This window comes from Petaurus breviceps, unplaced genomic scaffold (assembly GCF_028583685.1).
Source record: "Petaurus breviceps papuanus isolate PSGF00001 unplaced genomic scaffold, PetGlider_PUasm1.0 90750, whole genome shotgun sequence".
Lineage (NCBI taxonomy): Eukaryota > Metazoa > Chordata > Mammalia > Diprotodontia > Petauridae > Petaurus > Petaurus breviceps.
In genome coordinates, this window is record NW_027187335.1 from 11,589,740 (window position 1) to 11,608,738 (window position 18,999).

At 38.9% G+C, this 18,999-nt stretch overlaps 1 protein-coding gene across 4 annotated transcripts; it reads right to left on the reverse strand.

Annotated features, from left to right (window-relative positions):
- Window positions 1–112: 112 nt before the first annotated feature.
- On the reverse strand, window positions 113–17,531 carry IFI35 (interferon induced protein 35). Of its 4 annotated transcripts, none has more exons than XM_069067594.1 (8): window positions 17,351–17,531; window positions 15,817–15,918; window positions 15,549–15,647; window positions 1,438–1,585; window positions 1,227–1,333; window positions 962–1,148; window positions 761–867; window positions 113–592 (listed from the first exon to the last, which is right to left on the reverse strand). In XM_069067594.1, the coding sequence occupies exons 1-8, from the start codon at window positions 17,369–17,371 to the stop codon at window positions 461–463; spliced, it is 903 nt and encodes a 300-aa protein (XP_068923695.1). In that variant the 5' UTR covers window positions 17,372–17,531; the 3' UTR covers window positions 113–460. The 4 variants fall into 4 exon arrangements, with proteins under 4 accessions (XP_068923695.1, XP_068923696.1, XP_068923694.1 ...); XM_069067595.1 differs by having other exon boundaries at window positions 113–596; window positions 15,817–15,955; XM_069067593.1 differs by having other exon boundaries at window positions 113–596; window positions 17,351–17,530.
- Window positions 17,532–18,999: the final 1,468 nt, after the last annotated feature.

An 18,999-nucleotide genomic window follows, 5' to 3' on the forward strand; every position in this document is an offset into this window, starting at 1 on the left:
TGTTTTGGGTGAGCAAATGAGGGTAAGTGACACTGGAGGAAGCTGCAGAAAGGCCCAAGGGTTCTTGGCCTCTAGCCCTGGAGGCTACCACAGTTATTCTCCTACTCATGCAATCAGTCAAAAGCATTTATTAAGCACCTAATATGTGTCAGGCACTGCACTAAACCCTGGGGATACAGAGACAAAAGACCAGGGCTCACTTTTCCCCTCTTCCCCTTACTCTGCAATCACATTTAAGGGAAATACTTTGAAGACAGTGAGGTCAGGTTATACATTCCACAGCCCAACAGAGGGTTAATGTTTTAAAGGGGTAAAGGTTGGAGAGGGGAATGAAGACCTCCCACTTAAACAGAGATTCAAAACCTGGGACAATGAGAAGCAGCAAGGGGAGCTTGTGTGGCTAGCTAACTCCACTCGGGAGTGAAAAGGGCCAGGCCCTGTGTCCCAGGGGCTACGAACATCAATGCTTCCACCTCACCCCCACCTCGAGTTGGCTTTTGGAAATGGATTTCGAGGATATCCTGAAGGTCTGGACCATCAAGGACGTCTGGGATATTAAGCACCAGCACTGAGTGGGGGACTGCACAGCGACCTATCTGGAAAAAGGTATATATACATACACGTGGAAGATCAGGACTGGAAGGGGTGATGGGACCCCCCCAGGACTAAAATAGGGTTCTAGGTACTTAGATGAGATCCCCAGGCCACCCTCTATAAGTGTCACAGCCTGTTCCTGTTCATCCCCTTCCTCCCATCTTACCTCTATCTCCTGGATGTTCCCATCAATGTAAGGAAAGACTCTCAAAGGAACTGGCTGACCACCCAAGGGAACCATGAAGTGGCAGATCTCAGCCAGTCGCTTAGTCACTGGGTTGGGAGCAAATGAAGGGGTGGCTCTTTAGCCCTGAGATGCCTCTGTCTGTGCCTCCCTCAGATGCACAGTCCAGACCTCCCCCATTACCTTTGTCATCAGTAAAGCCCAGAACGGCTGCACCTGGCAACATCTCCCGCATCTCCACCTCCCCACCTCCGTTCGAGGGCTTGCAGAAGAAAAGCTCCAGCTTGTCCAATAGCTGCTCTTCACTCAGCTGTAGGGCAGGGGGCAGCCCGATGACTAGCACCTTTTGGCTACATAACCGAGTCACTACCTGGGAATGGAATGGCAGAGGATAGGATCGCCAATCCTACTGTTGTCTTAGAACCTGCCCATCCCAAACTCTTAGAACCTTGATGGTGGTGGGGGCAGGCAGCTCCACAGGCTGGATGAGGACTCGAAGCCGGCATTCCCCCAGGATAATGTCATGCTCTTGGCGCTGCAGGAGACCTTTTGCCACTGGAGGGCAGACAAGGATGGCCAGGGTCAGCGCTTCACTAGGAGAGGGCACCCTTCATTCCTCACCCAGCCCAACCCCTCTCCCAGCCATATTCCTCTACTACCTTCCGGGTCTTCAAAGCTGACCAAAGCTGAACTCCCAGGCAGTGGATAATGGATCCGAAGATCGGAAACCAAGGTCTCGGGCATTTCGTTTTTCGTCTTTGTCTGTCCTAGGAACACTAGGACTGCCTGAGGCACTGGGAAGGGGACCTGAAGGTGGGGGAGAGACAGATAAAAGGGAGTCAGGTCCTCTTTACTGTTCTGCCTCAGAGGTGGGTGCACCCTTTTGGTGACCCCTCTGGTGTCTCAAATGGATCTGTGATCTCATTAATTCAGGGTTCCTTCCAACTATTTAAATCATAACCCTGCTCAACCAGTACAACCTCTGTCCACGTTGTCCCAAGAGCTCATCACTGTGGGTCCACCTGGTGTGCTGGAGGCCTTCCCTGCTTGCTCCCGATATCAAGGGCGTTCTAGTGGGTGCTATGGTTGTCCACCTATCACATCTCCCCTCTTTGGCCACATGACCATCTCATCTCCTCTTCCTATCACACAATATGTGATCATTTCCTTTACTCCTCTTCTTCAGAACTCCTTTTTGGTTCTGTGTTGCTCCTGCTCTCCAGGAACTCTCTGTTGTGATTCTCATCTTTAGAATTTTGGAAGCAGTGGTGTGCCATGTCTTGTTGGTATTGAAAAGAAGAGCAAAGGCATGGAGCTCTGCAATGTCTTAAAAGCAATTCAGCTTACCCTCCTCCGCCTCCTCTTCAACCCTGTGGCCAACTCATTGTCCAACAGTCCTTTTTGCCTCGCATCGACCTATGGTTGGACTAACTCTTCAACAAGGTTCTTACTATGGAGTTGCAGTTCCACACGGGGTCTAGGAATGGATTTATCCCCCCACCACCACAATTTATTAATTTATTTTTAGTTTTCAACATTCATTTCCACAAGTTTTAAATTTTCTGCCCCTCTCTCCCCAAAGTCTGATATGGGCTCTATACATATATTCTAGGAATGGATTTCAAGGAGTCCATGATCTTGGATGGGAAAATAAATGACATCTTAATTTCAACAGATTGGCTCCTTTGTAATCCCATGTATTTTATTTTGTGCCTCTAAAAATATTATTCTGAGAAGGGGCCCATAGGATTCACCAGACTGCCAGGGGGAGAGAGAAGAGGTAGAGAATTTAAAAAAAAAAAAAGGTTAATAACAGGGTGTCCACCCGACAAATTAGTTAGCATTTATTAAGCTGTTACTATGTGCCAGGCACCTTGAAACATATGCATACTAAAATCTGGGCAATACACCCAGATTTTCAAGATTATTTTCTTTTCTTTTTTTTTTATATTTTTAAGCAATCGGGGTTAAGTAACTTGCTCAAGGTTACACGGCCAGTTATTTCTGGGTGTGGTGCTGAGTGTCTGAGCCCGGGATTCGATCTCCAGGTCGTCCCAACACTGGAGCCGGTACTCTTACTCGCTGAGCCACCTGGCCGCCCCTAAGATTATTTTCTTTTTTAAAAATGATTTAAATAATGATAAATAAGTCACAGTCACTTAACCCTGTTTGCCTCAGTTTCCTCAATTGTAAAATGATTTGGAGAAGGAAATGGCAAAACCACTCCATTATCTTTGCTAAGAAAACCCAAACAGAAGAGTAAGACATGGCTGAAAACAACTAAACACCTCCACAACTCCACCAATAATGCATGTGTACCTGTCTTCCCATAACCCCCTCCAATGTTGACTATTCCCATCTTTTGTCATCTTTGACAATTTGGCAATTTAGAGGTGAAACCTCAAGGTTGCTATAATTTCTATTTCTCTTATTATTAATGGTTTGGAGCATTCTTTTGTAGGGTTGCTAATAAGTTTCCAATCTTTTTTTTCCTAAGGACTGTTTGTTCATAACCTCTGACCATTTATTTACTGGGAAATGGCTTTCTTCTATTATTTCTATTCTGTAGCAGCCACCTCCAAAGTGGGGTACCCCAGGTATGCAAGATGATCCATGGAGGTATACAAAGAAAATATTTAAGCTCCAAAGAAAGCCACACAGCTGTTCAGCAAGCTCGAACTTGTCTCCACTGTTCTCCTTCCTTCTTCCTATCCCAAGGGCAGACTGTGAGCCACAACTGATCCTCCCCAGGCAGGCAAGCAGACAGGAGGTCATTCCCTACCTAATCTCTGTGTATTCCTTCCTCCATTCCCTGTGCCACTACAGCATTAGTGCATGCCTTGCACAATCCCTGACCAGGGCTCTTTATTCTTCTGAGTGCAGAGGCAGAAAGCCCCTGGCTGTGGGCACTTACAGGAGGCTGGAGGTTTGGCTTTGGTTCTAGGTTAGAGGGGAGAACTGAAGATTATGGCTGGACTGCAGTGGGGACAGACAGACTCTGCTTTTCTCTGAAAGTGTGGACTCTTGCAGGGCTTCACCCTCATAAGATAGATGAGATATGGGCTCTAGAACTTGAGACAGATCAGGGGCATGATACGTGAAATCTTAGGGGAAGGGGTTCTCCATGAGATCAGTCATCCAGACTGGCCTGGGATGAGAGAAATGCTTCCCCATGGGTGTAATCTCCCTTTTGTCTGGTCAGGTTCTTCTCTCTTCCCTTCTACCTCCAAGAGAATAAGGAAGGTTATGGCAGCCAGGGAGGAGTAGGCATAGATGCATCAAAAGTGGGAGCGAGTAACCAGCAAGAGGCAGCAGTGTTGGCTACTGCTGCCAGTGGGTTTGAGGTTTAAGTAACCAAGCTCAGAACTCTATAGGATTTGCTCTAGGACCTGGTCTACCCAAACCCATTGATCAGCTTGGAAGCAAATGAAGAAGGCCATCCACCACCAGAGGACCTGGCCATCTTGCCACCTGCTACTACCCCCCCCCCCCCCCTTCTTCTCCTCTGGACCAAGACCTGACCTCCAAAGACCATGACCCTCCCATCCCTAACATGAGTGAAGGTAGAAATTTACTAGCCAAACTTTAAGAAAAACCATTTCATAAGGGATTTGGGGGGTGGTGGTAAAAATTTTATATCAGGACTCGGCAAGTGCACCCAAAAATGTCCTTCTTCCCTGGGGATCTTTAGGTCATGGTGAGGGATCTTTTTCAACTATGATAACCATTGAGACCAAGTATAAACTGAGCTTACAATCAGAGTTTTTTGGAATTAGACCATGGTTCAAATCCTTTGCCACCTACTATCTGTGTGATGCAGGGCAAGCCACTTCATTTTTATGGGCTTTGGTTTCCTCATCTGTAAAAGGAAGGATCTAACATTCCTTTAAGATCTAAATACGGAGGGGATTCTGGGAAGATGGCAGAGTAGGTCAGAAACTTCCAAGTTCTCAGGATTTTCCCCCACAAAAGAGATAAAATAGCACCTTAGGGTGAACAAAGGACAGGTAAAAATAAAAAAGAATAGGGGTACAAGAGGGGTCTTCCTGGGACAATTTGAGAAGATCAAAAGAAAAATCCCAGGTTTGGTCCCTGTGAACAGTAAACACCTCCAGGCTAGGGTCCCTTTAAACAACAAGTGGCAAGTCCTAGTTGGTTTGAGAGGCTGCCTCAGCCCTAGCCACAGGAACTTTTACCTCAGGAACAGTGAGGGGAAGAGGGGAATTGGACAGCTAAGCCAGGAAGGAGATGATCAAGGGAACCTCTGCTGATAAGGAATGCCAGACCCAGCAGTGCTGCAAAGACTGGTGGGGTGAGAAGGAAATAGCACATGCCCCTGAGTGCAGAAGCAGGGAGGCAGAAAGCCCTAGCTGTGGGCACTTACAAGGAGGCTGGAGGTTTGGCTTTGGTTCCAGGATAAAGGGGAAAACTGAAGATCTGGGGCAAGAAGCACCATCCTCCATACCCCAGGGCTAGAGGTGATTACAAAAATTAAGCTATTACCACAAAAAAATGCACAGGCAAAGGAGAAAGAATCCAATCACAGAAAGCTATTATGGGAATAGAGACCAGGATTTATCTTCAGAGGTGGCTACTGAAGTAAAGAAACCCCCTTCTACCCCAAAGAGTAACATCAAATGGTCACCTGGCCAAAAGAATTCACAGAAGATCTTTAAAAAGACTTTAAAAATCAAATGATAGAGATGGAGGAAAAACATAAAAAAAAAGAACAATCCAAGAAAAACAAGATTATGAAAGGAGTGTCAACCAATTAGAAAAGGAGATCCAGAATCTTAAGGAAGAAAATGACACCTTGAAAATTAGAATTGGGCAAGGCAAAGCCTGTGAAATTAATTATATGAGATCAATAAATAATTAAACAAAATATGAATAATGAAAAAATAGAAGAGAAAGTGAAACATAAGAAAAACAACAGATCTGGAGAATAAATCAAGAAGAGAAAATATAAAAATAATTGGACTAAATGAAAACTATGATCAAATAAAGAATCTTGATATAATACAAGAAATAATTAAAGAAAATTGTCCCAAAGCATTTCAGAAGAAGGAAGAAAAGTAGAAATAGAAAAAATCCATCAATAACTTAAAAGAGATCCTATGAGGAAAATGCATAGGAAGATTATAGTCAACTTCCGAAAGCCCCCACTCAAGGATAAAATATTAAATGCAACAAAAATAAAACAATTTAAATATGATGATGCCACAATTAGAATCACAGAAGACCTAACAGCAGAGACATTAAAAGATTGCAGGTCTTGGAACACTATATATTGAAGGGCAAAAGAATTGGGACTCTGATAAAAAATATCCTACCCTGCAAAGTTAAGCATAATTCTGAATAAAAAAAAGGACATTTGATCAACTGTTAGACTTTCAAGACTTTGTTAAAAAAAACCACAACCAACAACCAAACAATGAACAACCTAAACTTAATAGATTTGACATACAAGAGTCAAGAGAAACATAAAGTACATACCAAAGACTGATTAGAAGGGATTCAGTAAGGACAGACCATTTACTTATTATATATGTAAAATGCAAAACATATGTCTAAGAATCTTATTAATAATTGGGTAGCTCATAAGAATGATTGTGGTAAACATGAATATGATATGAATTTTAAAAGTACAGCCATTTAGGAACAGCTAAAAAGAGTAATTATTTTATATAAATGAGGTGCAAGAGGAAGAATCAATACAGGGAATTAGATGGAGGAGGAGGACTAGTAGTTCTGGTAATCTACTTTCATGGGGAATAGGTTAAAGAGGGACCAATACATATATATTTAGAAGAGTATAAAAGTCTTCTAAATTCAGAAGAAATAAAATAGTAGGGGATGGGGGAGAGGACATGGAAGGGATTTCTAGAGGGGAGGGTAAGGAATTGGGTTATGGGGGCTATAGAGGGCTGTTTAGATTTATGAGGAAGGGAGGATAGGGAAGGGATTCTTGGAGGGGATAGGTAAGTAATAGGAGGGCAAGGTAGCGGTTCAGAAGTAAAGTAGAGGAGGCAGGAGGGATTGGAAATGAGATATGTACAAACATAAAAACAAAAATTAAGAGTAGAATTTGTTTGGGAAAATATGTCTGTATATGTATGTATATATATTTCTATCTATAGTTATAGAGAAATATATCCATACTTAATTATAGTCTTGGGGGGGAAAGGGGGAGGAGAGAACAAAGTAAAAAAGTGCACAGCAGAGAACAAAAGAAAACCTACAAAGAAGCAAAGATGGACAGCTCTCAACACATCTAGTATTTAACATACAGGCTTTCTTGAAATGAAAATCTGTTACATATTTTGAATCCTCTCTTATGCTCTGCTATGCACATGACATGCTTTTTTTCCCCTTTCTTATTTTATATTTAACTTCCAGTATATAAGTTTATGATATGTTTTTGTTTCTTTTCTCCACTCTGTATTTGTGTTCTGGTGTTTGTGTCTGAAATAAAATTTTAAAAAAGATCTAAATCTATTCTCTTATGAGCCTTCATATCACTTTATCATCAAGTGTTGAGCCAATATTTTATTTATTTATTTGCTTTTTTGGAGAAGCCATTGGGGTTAAGTGACTTGCCCAAGGTCACAGGGCTAGTAAGTATTAAGTGTCTGAGGCTGAATTTGAACTCAGGTCCTCCTGACTCCAGGGCCGGTGCTCTTTTCACTGCACCACCTAGCCTCCCCTTAAGCCAATATTTTAAAAAATAATGAAACATAGTCACTAATATTGTTCTCGCTAAGAAAATATCACGGATTTGTAATAAAAACAAAAAGACTTTCTGTAGTGATTTTTTGAAAATTTTTTAAATTTTGAAAAAATTAAAATATAAATTTTAACTTTAGCTTTCTTTTCAGAATCTATTCTATCTATATTTTTCATGTTCATAATTTATAAATATCACACATATTAGAGCTGCATGCTCAAAAATGTTGAACTGGTAGGAATCAATGAATGAAAACAAATAAAAAAAGGTCAAGAAAGTTTGGAGAGCACTATTCTAAATTCTAGCCAACCTAGATGCTTCCAATCTCCCAATATATAGCCTATTCTTACCCACCTCTGTCCTTCTGCCCATGCTGTTTGTTACCCATGTTTGGGGTGCCTTTCTTTCCTGCAACATCCTCTGGAGAAATCCTGTCTTGCCTTTATTTTATTTTTAATTTTAGTAATCTCTCTTTTTCACAAATCACAATAATTTCTCTACGTAGCCTTCTCCCTCATAATCTGGAACCCTTCCTTTTAACAAAGGAAAAGTAGGTCAAAACAGTAGATCAACACAGTATAATGACTGGGTCTATCTATGTCTGCCACATTCCTGCCTCTTCTGTAAAGTTCAGTTCAAATGCCTCCTCCTCCAGGAAGCTGCCTTTGATTATACTTTTCTTCTGCTTTTATCACATGCAATGTGAAATATCACATATACTTATTTATGTATGTCTTGGGAGTTTTTAGGCCATAACAATTTTCCCTGATCATTTACTGAGATATAAAAACATTTCTTGGGGCAGCCAGGTGGCTGAGCGAGTAAGAGCGCCGGACCCAGTGTCAGGATGACCTGGGAGATCGAATCCGGGCTCAGATACTTAGCACCACACCCAGAAATAACTGGCCATGTAACTTTGAGCAAGTTACTTAATCCCAATTGCTTTTAAAAAACAACAACAGCAACAAAACCTAGCTGTGTGACCTTGGGCAAGTCACTTAACCCCAATTGCCCTCCAAAAAAAGAAGTAAAAAAAAAGATTAAAAAAAATATCTTGACTATAGAAAGATACTAGGGTGATAGGGAGGATCAAGGCATAAACTTAGAAAAGAGCAATAGTGTCAAAATGGCTATATGTGAAGCCTCAAAGAAAAATGTAATTTGGTCTCAGGCCCAAAAAGAATTCCTGGAAGAACTTAAGAAGAATTTTTAAAGGGTGAATTAGAGAACTAGAAGAAAAATTGGGGGAAAAATGAGAATAATGCAAGAGAATCATGAATAAAGAGTCAATAGCATGGGAAAAGATATTAAAAATTTTACTGTTTAGTTTTTTTTTTAATTTACTAAAAAAAAAAAACCTCCCTAAAAAATTTGGATTGGCCAAATGAAAAAGGAAGTACAAAAGCTCAATGAAGAAAGCAACTCCTTAAAAATTAGAATTGAACAAGTGGAACCTAATGATTAATTAATTAATTATCCATTAACAATTAATTAAAACTAAAACATCAAGATATGATATTGGACTCTCCAAAAGTCATCATAAAAAAAAAAAAGCCTGGACAACATCTTTCAAGAAATTATCACAGAAAATTGTCCTGATTAAAGCCAGAGGGCAAAATGGACATTGAAAGAATCACTGATCACCATCTGAAAGAGATTCCAAAATGAAAACTCCCAGGAACATCATAGCAAAATTCCAGAGGTCATAGTCAAAAAGAAACAGTTCAAATACCATGGAACTATAGTCAGGATTACACAGGATTTGGCAGCTCCCACATGTAAGAACCAGAAGGCTTGGAATAAGATATACTAGAAGGCAAAGGAATTAGGATTACAACCAACAATGACCTACCCAGCAAAATTAAATATAATCTTTCAGGGGAAAAAATAGATATTTAATGAAATAGAGGACTTTCAAGCATTTCTAATTGAAAAACCAGAGCAGAATAAAAAATTGACCTCCAAATACAAGACTCAAGGGAAACATAAAAAGGTTAAAAAAAAAAGAAAGAAACAATAAAGAGAAAACAAAAGAAATCAAAAAGGTTAAACTGTTTATATTTCTATATGGCAAGATAATATTTGTAACTCTTAATAACTTTATTGCTATAAGAGCAATTAGTAGGAGTATATGTGGACAGAAGGTATCATCTCATCAAAGTCACCTTATATCCATATCCTAATAAATATTGATGCAAAAATTTTAAATAAAATACTAACAAAGAGATTACAGCAATATATAACAAAGTGATATACACTATGACCAGGTGGGATTTATACCAGGTTTATTTATTTCCTAATATTTATATTAGGAAAACTATCAGTATAACTGACCATATCAATAACAAAACCAACAGAAATCACATGATTTCACATCTCAATAGATGCAAAAAAGGGCTTTGATAAAATACAGCATTCATTCCTATTAAAAACACTAAAGAGTATAGGAATAAATGAAACTTACCTTAAAATGATAAGTAATATTTATCTAAAACCATCAGCAAGAATGATCTGTAATGGGGATGTCAAGGGTGAAGCAAGGATGCACAATATCACCTCTATTATTTAATGCTGTACTAGAAATATTACTTTAAGAGAAGAAAAAGAAATTAAAGGAATTAGAATAAGCAACGAGGAAACAAAACTATCACTCTGCAAATGATATGATGTTATACTTAGAAAATTCTTGAGAATCAACTAAAACACTACCTGAAATTATTAACAACTAGCAAAGTTGCAGGATACAGAATAAACCCACATAAATAATCAATATTTCTATATATTACCAACAAAGTCCAACAGCAAGAGATAGATAGAGGAATTCTATTTAAAATAACTGTAGACAATATAAAATACTTACAAGTCTATCTGCCAAGACAAACCCAGGAACTATACGAACATAACTACAAAGCACTTTTCACATAAATAAAGTCAGATCTAAACAATAGGAAAAATATTAATTGCTCATGGGTACACTGAGCCAATATAATAAAAGTGGCAATTCTACCTAAATTCATCTATTTAGGGGCGGCCAGGTAGCACAGCGAGTAAAAGCACCGGCCCCAGTGTCGGGATGACCTGGGGATTGAATCTGGGCTCAGATACTTAGCACCACACACAGAAATAACTGGCCATGTAACCTTGAGCAAGTTACTTAACCCCAATTGCCTTTAAAAATAAATAAATAAATAAATTCATCTGTTTATTCAGTGCCATACCAATCCAAACATCAAAAAATTATTTTATAGAATTAGAAAAAATAATAATAAAATTCATCTGGAAGAACAAAAGCTCAAGGATATCAAGGGAATCAGTGAAAAATAAATGTGAAAGAAGGTAGTCTAGCTGACCAGATATCAAACTATATTAAAAAGTGGTAATTATCAAAACAATTTGGTACTGACTAAGAAATAGAGTGATAGATCAGTAGAATAGAATAGGTACAAATTACATTATAGTACATGAACATAATAATCCAATATATGATAAACCCAAAGATTCAAACTTTTGGAAAAAAAACTCATTATTTGACAAAAACTGCTGGGAAAACTGGAAAACAGGATGGCAGAAGCTAGGTATAGACCAATATCTCAGACAGTATAGCAAGATAAGGTCAAAATGGGTACATGATTTACCCATAAAAGGGTGATGCCAAAAGCAAATTAAGAGCATAGAATAGTTTATCTGTCAGATTTATAGATAAGGGAAGAAATTAGGACCAAAGAAGAAATAAAGAGCATTATACAATGTAAAATAGATAATTTTGATTATATAAAATTTAAAAAGTTGTTTGTTTTGTTTTTTTGTCTTTTGGAGGGCAATTGGGGTTAAGTAACTTGCCCAAGGTTACACAGCTAGTTTTTTTTTGTGTGTGTGGGTGTTAAGTGTCTGAGGCCAGAACCGAACTCAGGTCCTCCCGACTCTGGGGCCAGTGCTTTATTCACTGTGCCACAATAGCTGCCCCCAAAATTAAAAAGTTTTGCACAAACAAAACCAATGCAACCAAAATTATGAGGAAAGCAGAAAACTGGGGGCAATTTTTACAATACATATCTCTGATAAAAGCCTCATTTCTGAAATATATAGAGAACTGACTCAAATTTATAAAAATATAAGTAATTCCTCAATTGATAAATGGTCAAAGGATATGAACAGGCAGTTTTCAGACCAAGAAATCAAAGCTATCTATAGTCATATGAAAAAATACTCTTAATCACTATTGATCAGAGAAATGCATATAAAAAACTTCGAGGTACCACCTCACAGCTATAAGAGTGGCTAATATGACAAAGAAATGTTAGATGTTGAAGGGGATGTGGGAAAATTGGGACACTAATGCACTGTTAGTAGAGTTGTGAACTGATCCAACCATTCTGGAGAGAAAGTTGGAACTATCCCCAAAGGGCTATAAAATTGTGCATACTTTTTGATCCACTGCTAGGTCTGTATCCCAAAGACATCCAAAAAATAGAAAAGGACCTATTTGTACATAAATATTTATAGCAGTTCTTTTTGTGGTGACTAAGAATTGGAAATTGAGAGGATGGCTAAACAAGCTGTAGTATATTACTGTAATGGAATACTATTGTGTTATAAGAAATGAGAAGCAGGATGATTTCAGGAAAACCTAGAAAGACTTACAGAACCTGATACATAGTGAAGTGAACAGAACCAGGAGAATATTGTACACAGTAACAGCAATATTATTTGATGAAGGATTATGAATGACTTAGCTATTCTTAGCAATACAAGGATCCCAGATAATCCCAAAGGACTAATGATGAAGCATACTATCCACCTCCAGAGAAAGAACTGATATTGATTGAATATAGACTGAAATATGCTATTTTTCACTTTTTTCCCCTTTTAAGTCTTCTTTTACAAAATGACTAAAATGGAAATGTTTTACATAATTGCACATGTATAACCTATATCTGATTGCTTACTGTCTCAGGGAGTGGGGAAGGAAGGGAGGGAGAGATAGAATTTAGAACTCAAAACTTTAAATAAAAATGTTAAAAAAAATTAAAAATAGATATTCTTTGTTACATGGGATGGCTCTCTGGAAGTGGGAAGGAGGAAGGATACTATGAGAAAGGTAAGCAACATAAAAACAAAAGATATCAATCAAAATGTATTTATAAAAATAAAACTAAATGAAAAAATTCTCAAGAATTCCTAGCCCCAGAGGAGAGATATGAGAAAACACCTACTTTTACTCATTTGCAGAGTTCAGAGATACAGTGCTGTGGAACAGTGTATATATACAGATTTTTTTGAGGTACTGGTAAGTTTTGCTGAAATTTTCTTTCTTTTCTTTTTCTTTTAAAAATTATTTCTTATGAAGGAGATGTCTACATTCAAAGAAAGAACTAGAAAAAATAGAGTTTGAATGCAGACTGAAGCAAACTACCTGCTCTCTTTCTTTTTCTTGTTTGGTTTGTTTCCTCTTTCCCATTGTTCATTCCATATTACAATCCTTCTTTACAACCTGACTAATGTCTAATATGAAAATATTTGCAGATCCTATACTTGATTGCATGCTGCCATGGGATGGAGATGAAGGGGGAGAAAATTTGAAACTCAAAGGATTGTGGAACTGAATCTTGTTAACTAAAAGTAAACAAAGTTGGGATATAGGAAGAAATGTAGGCAATGTAAAAACAAAAGATATCATATATACATATATGTATACATGTGTATATATATACATATACATTTTTTTAAAAGAAAGAAGCATGACTTGGGGTGGCTAGGTGGCACGGTGAGTAAAGCGCCGGCCCTGGAGTCAGGAGGACCCGAGCTCAATTCCGGCCTCAGACACTTAACACCCACACAAAAAACACTAGCCATGTAACCTTGGGCAAGTTACTTAACCCCAATTGCCCTCCAAAAGGCAAAAAAAAAAAAAAAGAAAGAAAGAAGCATGACCATGCTCACAAAAGTAGTAAGTAAAGCTCAAACTTGATAACTTGATTATAGGTCTTCTAACTTTTAGTCTAATGCACAAGAATAGAAGACTTTCTACCAAGTCATAAAATTTCAGGATCAAAAGTGACCTCAGCAGCCATCTAGTCCAACCTATGCTTCACCAAGAATCCTTTCAACAATGTACCTGACAAGTGGTCATCGAGTCTTTACGTGAGTAGGGAGAACTTCCTTCTGGGAAGCAATTCCCTTCACTTTTGGATAACCCTATTTTTTTTGTGTGTGGGGGCAACATTTTTATAGACAAATAAAAATAAATACAAGATTGAATTTTGATATATTTTACAGGAAGCAGAAGCACGAAAAGACTGCAGAGAAATTCCACTACAACAGGTGCATTGAACATCATAAATGCTGGTGGATCTTCTGCTAAGAGAATAGTAATGAGCCCCACTCTCTCAATTCAAATCAATTAACATTTGGCAAATACCTACTAAGCCCAGAGCACTGTGTTAGGCTCTGGGCTTTATGCAGTTTAGTTAAGCCTTGTAGATAACCCTAATTTTAAGTAAGATTCTCCTTCTTACATTGAGTCTAAATTTCCCTCTTGTCAGCTTCTGGTCATTTCTCTTCATTCTTATGTGGCTCCCTTGGCCACATAAGTCATGTGAACAATTCACTGATTAAAATTCAAGCAGTAAATGCCTATTTATTGTAAGGCATCATGGAAGATAACAAAGATTAAAACCAGCCACAAACTACCACACAGTTTTTGCTTTCAAGGATCTTAAGACTCTAGTAGGGGATATGAAAGATGTATATACATATTTAATAAATATGAATATATTTATATACAATAAACATAACATTTATACACAATAAATATATATTTATATATAAATATAAATACACATTTATGATTGTTGTAATAAAATTTAGAAAAAAGTATACAGGAGAAAAAGCAAACAGGAGAAATCAAGGAGAGACTGAGACAGGAAGGATCACTTGAACTGAAGGAATCAGGACACTTGAACTGAACCTTGAAGGAGAAACTTTTACAAGAGAGGATGTGAGGGGAGGCCATTCTATAGCTGACCTCTGAGAAGGCAAAGAGTAGGGTAGGATAGTGTGGTTCTGAACCTTTTGGGGTCATGGACTCCTTGGGTAGCCTAGGGACCCCTTCTGAGGGGGCAGGCTTCTCAGAATAATATTCTTAAATGCATAAAATAAATACATAAAATAAATGCATAAAATAAAATACATAGGACTACAAAGAAAATCAATCATACAAAAATACTTATCAAAATCTTAAAAAAAAATTGGACCCCAAGTTAAGATAACAGAATGATGAGTAGTTCAGTTTGGCTGAGACATAAGAACAGATGATGGAGAGTTCTGTAAAGTAAAGCTAGAGTCTGAAGCTGGACCTGAGAAGGTCTGCAGAAGGGCTTGAATGCCAAGCTAAGGGGTTTGTATTTTTTCAGTAGGGGATGGAGAAGCATTGTTCAGGGAAGAGGCATAATTAGAGCGATGCATTGGGAAACTCACCTGGGCATCCCAGCTGGGGAGAGCCTGGAGTGAGGGACATCAGTTGAGAGGCTATTAGTTATCCCTTCCACATAGCCACTTTCCACATCATGGGTTTCGATATATCGTGGGGTTGGCATAAGGAATTGGGAATTTGGGGGGAGTTTTGTGGAAGTTTCAGAGGAGACTTGAAGGCCTATAGATGGCACAGAGTTTATGACCAAATACTTAACTCAAATTTTACAGTAAGATACTGTAAATACCCCATAAAAAAAAGAACAACTTCAGAGTCCTTCTCTAGGATGAAGGGAAGGCCAAAACATTTGATGTGGATTTTGCATATTTTGGGGTGCTCCTAATACTCACACGGTGGATGGGATAACTGTACTAAGGTACAGGAAAAGGTAGTAAGAGCCCAGAGTAGGGAGGTAGCAATGATAATAGAAATTATGTGGATAAGAGAGACTTTCAGACTGACAGGACTGGACAGATGACTAGATATGAGGGAGAGGGGAGAGAAGAAAAAAAAGAAGCCCTTCCCTCCTCACCCTACCCCACCCCGACCTGCTGTCTGTTCCCCTCATTTACCTCCTCCTTTTGGGGGGCACATTGCTCTGTCTGGAGTTTCTTTAGTTCCTCCTTTCTCAATTTCAGCCTCCTTTGTTCTTCCTTCAGAGAGCAGAGTGCCTAGTCAAGAAGGAGGGGTAGGGGGAGAGGTGGTGATGAATTAACCACTTGCCTTTCCAAAGAATGTACCTACCCAAGGAAAAGTTCCCCATTCTGGAAGGTCCCACCTGAAACACAATCCATTCCGTCTCCTTCCTGTTAGAGGGCCTTACCAATCACTGGAACTCACCTGAAGCTTCTGTCTCCACATCAGAGTGTTTTCCTGAGGTCTGTGCACCTCTCTTCCCCAAGCAGCCAATGATTCCGAAAGAGCCGTACAAATCAGCTGATCCTTGTCAATCAATCAACAAGCAGCTATTGAATGCCTACTACCCACCAAAACACCACATAAGACCCTCTGTGTGATTTAGGAACTATATAAAACATGGTCCCTCGAGGAGTTTTCAATATGGTGGTTTCATTTTGTGGCAAGATATGCGCACAAAGCATCATAGTCAGAGATAGAAGGGATCTTAAGGCCAGTATGCATAGTGGATAGAACACTGAACTTGGATTTTGGAAGATCTGGGTTCAAATCCTGCCTATGGCCCCGGGTATGCCACTTAGTCTCTCTGAGACTCAGTTTTCTCATCTGTAAAATGAGGGGATTGTACTAGATGCCTCATAAGGTCCCTTTTAGCATTCAATCTAATCATTACCTCTTCATTTTACAGATGAAAAAAAAAGAGGACCTAAGATGTTTATTAAGTTGCCTGTTACATTACTAAGTAGAAATTGTTGGTTGAATTGGTCCAACTATTTTGGTGACTGATTGAGAACTATGTGCAAAAGGTTATGTAAACTGTTCATGCCCTTTGACACAGAGATACCACTACCAGGTCTATGCCCAAAGGAGATGAAAGAAGGAAAAGACCTATACGTGTAAAATATTTATAGCACCTTTTTTTGAATTGGAAACTAAAGGGGTGCCCATCGATTAGGGAATGGCTGAACAAATTTATGGTATACTCTTGTACAGAAGTGCTATGGGGATAGTTTCAGAGAAACCTGGCAACAATTACACTATGAACTGAGGCAGTGAGGTAAGCAGAACCAGAAAAATTTATATGACAATAATATCATAAAGACAAACAACATTAAAAGATTTAAGTCTGATCAGTGCCATGACCAACCTGAATTTTAGAGATCTGATGATGAAAAATGCTACCCATCTCCTGAGAGATAGAAGGATTCAATGTATAGAATGGAACATACATCTTTGGATATGGACAATAGGGCAACTTGTTTTTCCTGATTATGCATATTTCTTATAAGGGTATTGTTTTTCTTTAATATGAGGTAATGGGGAGAGGGGTGGGAAAAGGAAAGAAATTATTATTGATTAAAATTTTTTCAAAAAATTTAAATTTAAAAATAAAAAACTTAAAAACAAGACATTGTACTGAATTGAGAATGAGGATTAATGTTTATCTTTGTCATTAGACTTTTTTGGGAATGAGGGGAGTAATATTTCTCTTCAGAGGGTGAGAGTGAGGCAGACACCTTCAGACCCTAAGAATGAGTGTTACAATGTGGGAGTTGGTTTTATATTTGAGATCCTGGGGCCAACTCCAAGGTCTCAGTGTGTTTTTCCTCTCTTTTGCAAGGAAAATAAGCAGCCTGATTTCTGATCCCAGCCACAGCATGATCTCTTTCCATTCCCTCAATCTGTAATCCCCAAAGCCAGGAAGACTCTGACGACCATCACCATACCCACCACTTACCTTACTATGTTTCTTATCCATGAGGTTCTTCTCTTGTCTGGCTCAGGGTGCCACCTGGAGATGAGGATTCACGGTGGGAGAATAGAGGTGAGGGCAGACTACTTCAGAAACGAAATCTACAGGATCCCCAGCCTCTCCTCCAATCAATACTTTCACTTTCATTTCTCATAAATACCCGCCCCTTAGTGACCACACCTCCCTTGTATCTGGTCTCCTTATCTATGGAGCCTGCCTAGCAATAAGAACCAATGTTCACCACCCTCAGTCAACTTGAAGCTGGGACTGTTTCCCCACAGTAGGTGGGGAAGTGGAACAGTATACAGGAATGTGAAGCCCTTCTCCCACCATTCTGACTTCTCCACCTGATCTCAGGGTTCCACTCAATTCAACAAGAAACAAAAAGTGCCTATTATGCAATCAGTCAACAAGCATTTATTAAATGCTTGCTGGGTACCAGGCACTGTGTGCGGGGGGATACAAAGGATGGCAAAAGCAGTCTGTCCCTGAAGGAGTTCCCATTCTAATGGGGGAGACAAGATCCTTCTTAATTCTGGCACCTTCCCTTTGTTGATTATTTCCAATTTATCCCGCATCTATATTATTTGCATGTAGTTGTCCTCCGCTTTCTCCTTCATTAGAATGTGAGCTCTCTGAGGACAGGGGCTGTCTTTTACTTTTCTACTTCCAGCACTTAGCCCATAGATGGCACAGAAATGTTGAGGGATTACTGGATTGTGTACAATGACAACAATAGCTAACATTGATATGATTTAAAGCTTTTTTTCGTATCTCTTTTATTGAAAAATTCATTTAGAAAATGGCAGTTAATAAAGAGACAAAGGACAAAAATTAAGAAATGTGAGAGTTGGGGTGGGGGGCAGAGAACAGCAGCAGGGGGAAGCCATGGAGGACTGACAATGCCATCAATGGATCTGACTGATCAAGAACACAAACCCTGAGATCCAGAAGAGGAGTCATCTTCCCTGGGTCTGCTTTCAGCAAATTAAAGAGATGGGTATTGGGCACTATTATTGTTTAAAATCACCTCCCCTTCAACCCAATAAATACAAAACTAAAGAAAAATAGGTCTGTGACTGGAAGTTGCTGAACCACAAAGGTTTTGTTCTAATCACTTAAGGAGGCAGAGTCTGGGATTTAAAAATTCTCCCACACACATATGGGTATATATCTACGCATACATATATGTGCACACATACATTCATACATATATGCACAAACACGATCTACAAATATACACACATGACACATACATGTATATGCACAATACATATAGACACACATGCACACATATGTGTAAATAATAAGTACAACAAATTTGGCATTATAGGAAACAGGTTAAAAAATTCAAAGGGGGTGGGAGTGGCAAGAAGTTCCTGCATGGTAAAAGCATTGCCAGATATAGCTTCAGTAAAAACTCCTTCCAAAAGTTCTTGACAAATCAAGAGTTTTTTTAACCCAGTCAGTGACAAAGGTCTGAGAGCAAAGTAGGTGATCTCAGCTCCACTAGTTCCCAAAAAATAGTCCACTTTAGGAAATCCTATTGATTCAGAAGGGAAGGGAATTTCATGACAAAACATTAGACATTTTAAGCATTCTTTATTTTACTCTCATCTGTTTTAGTTTCTGGC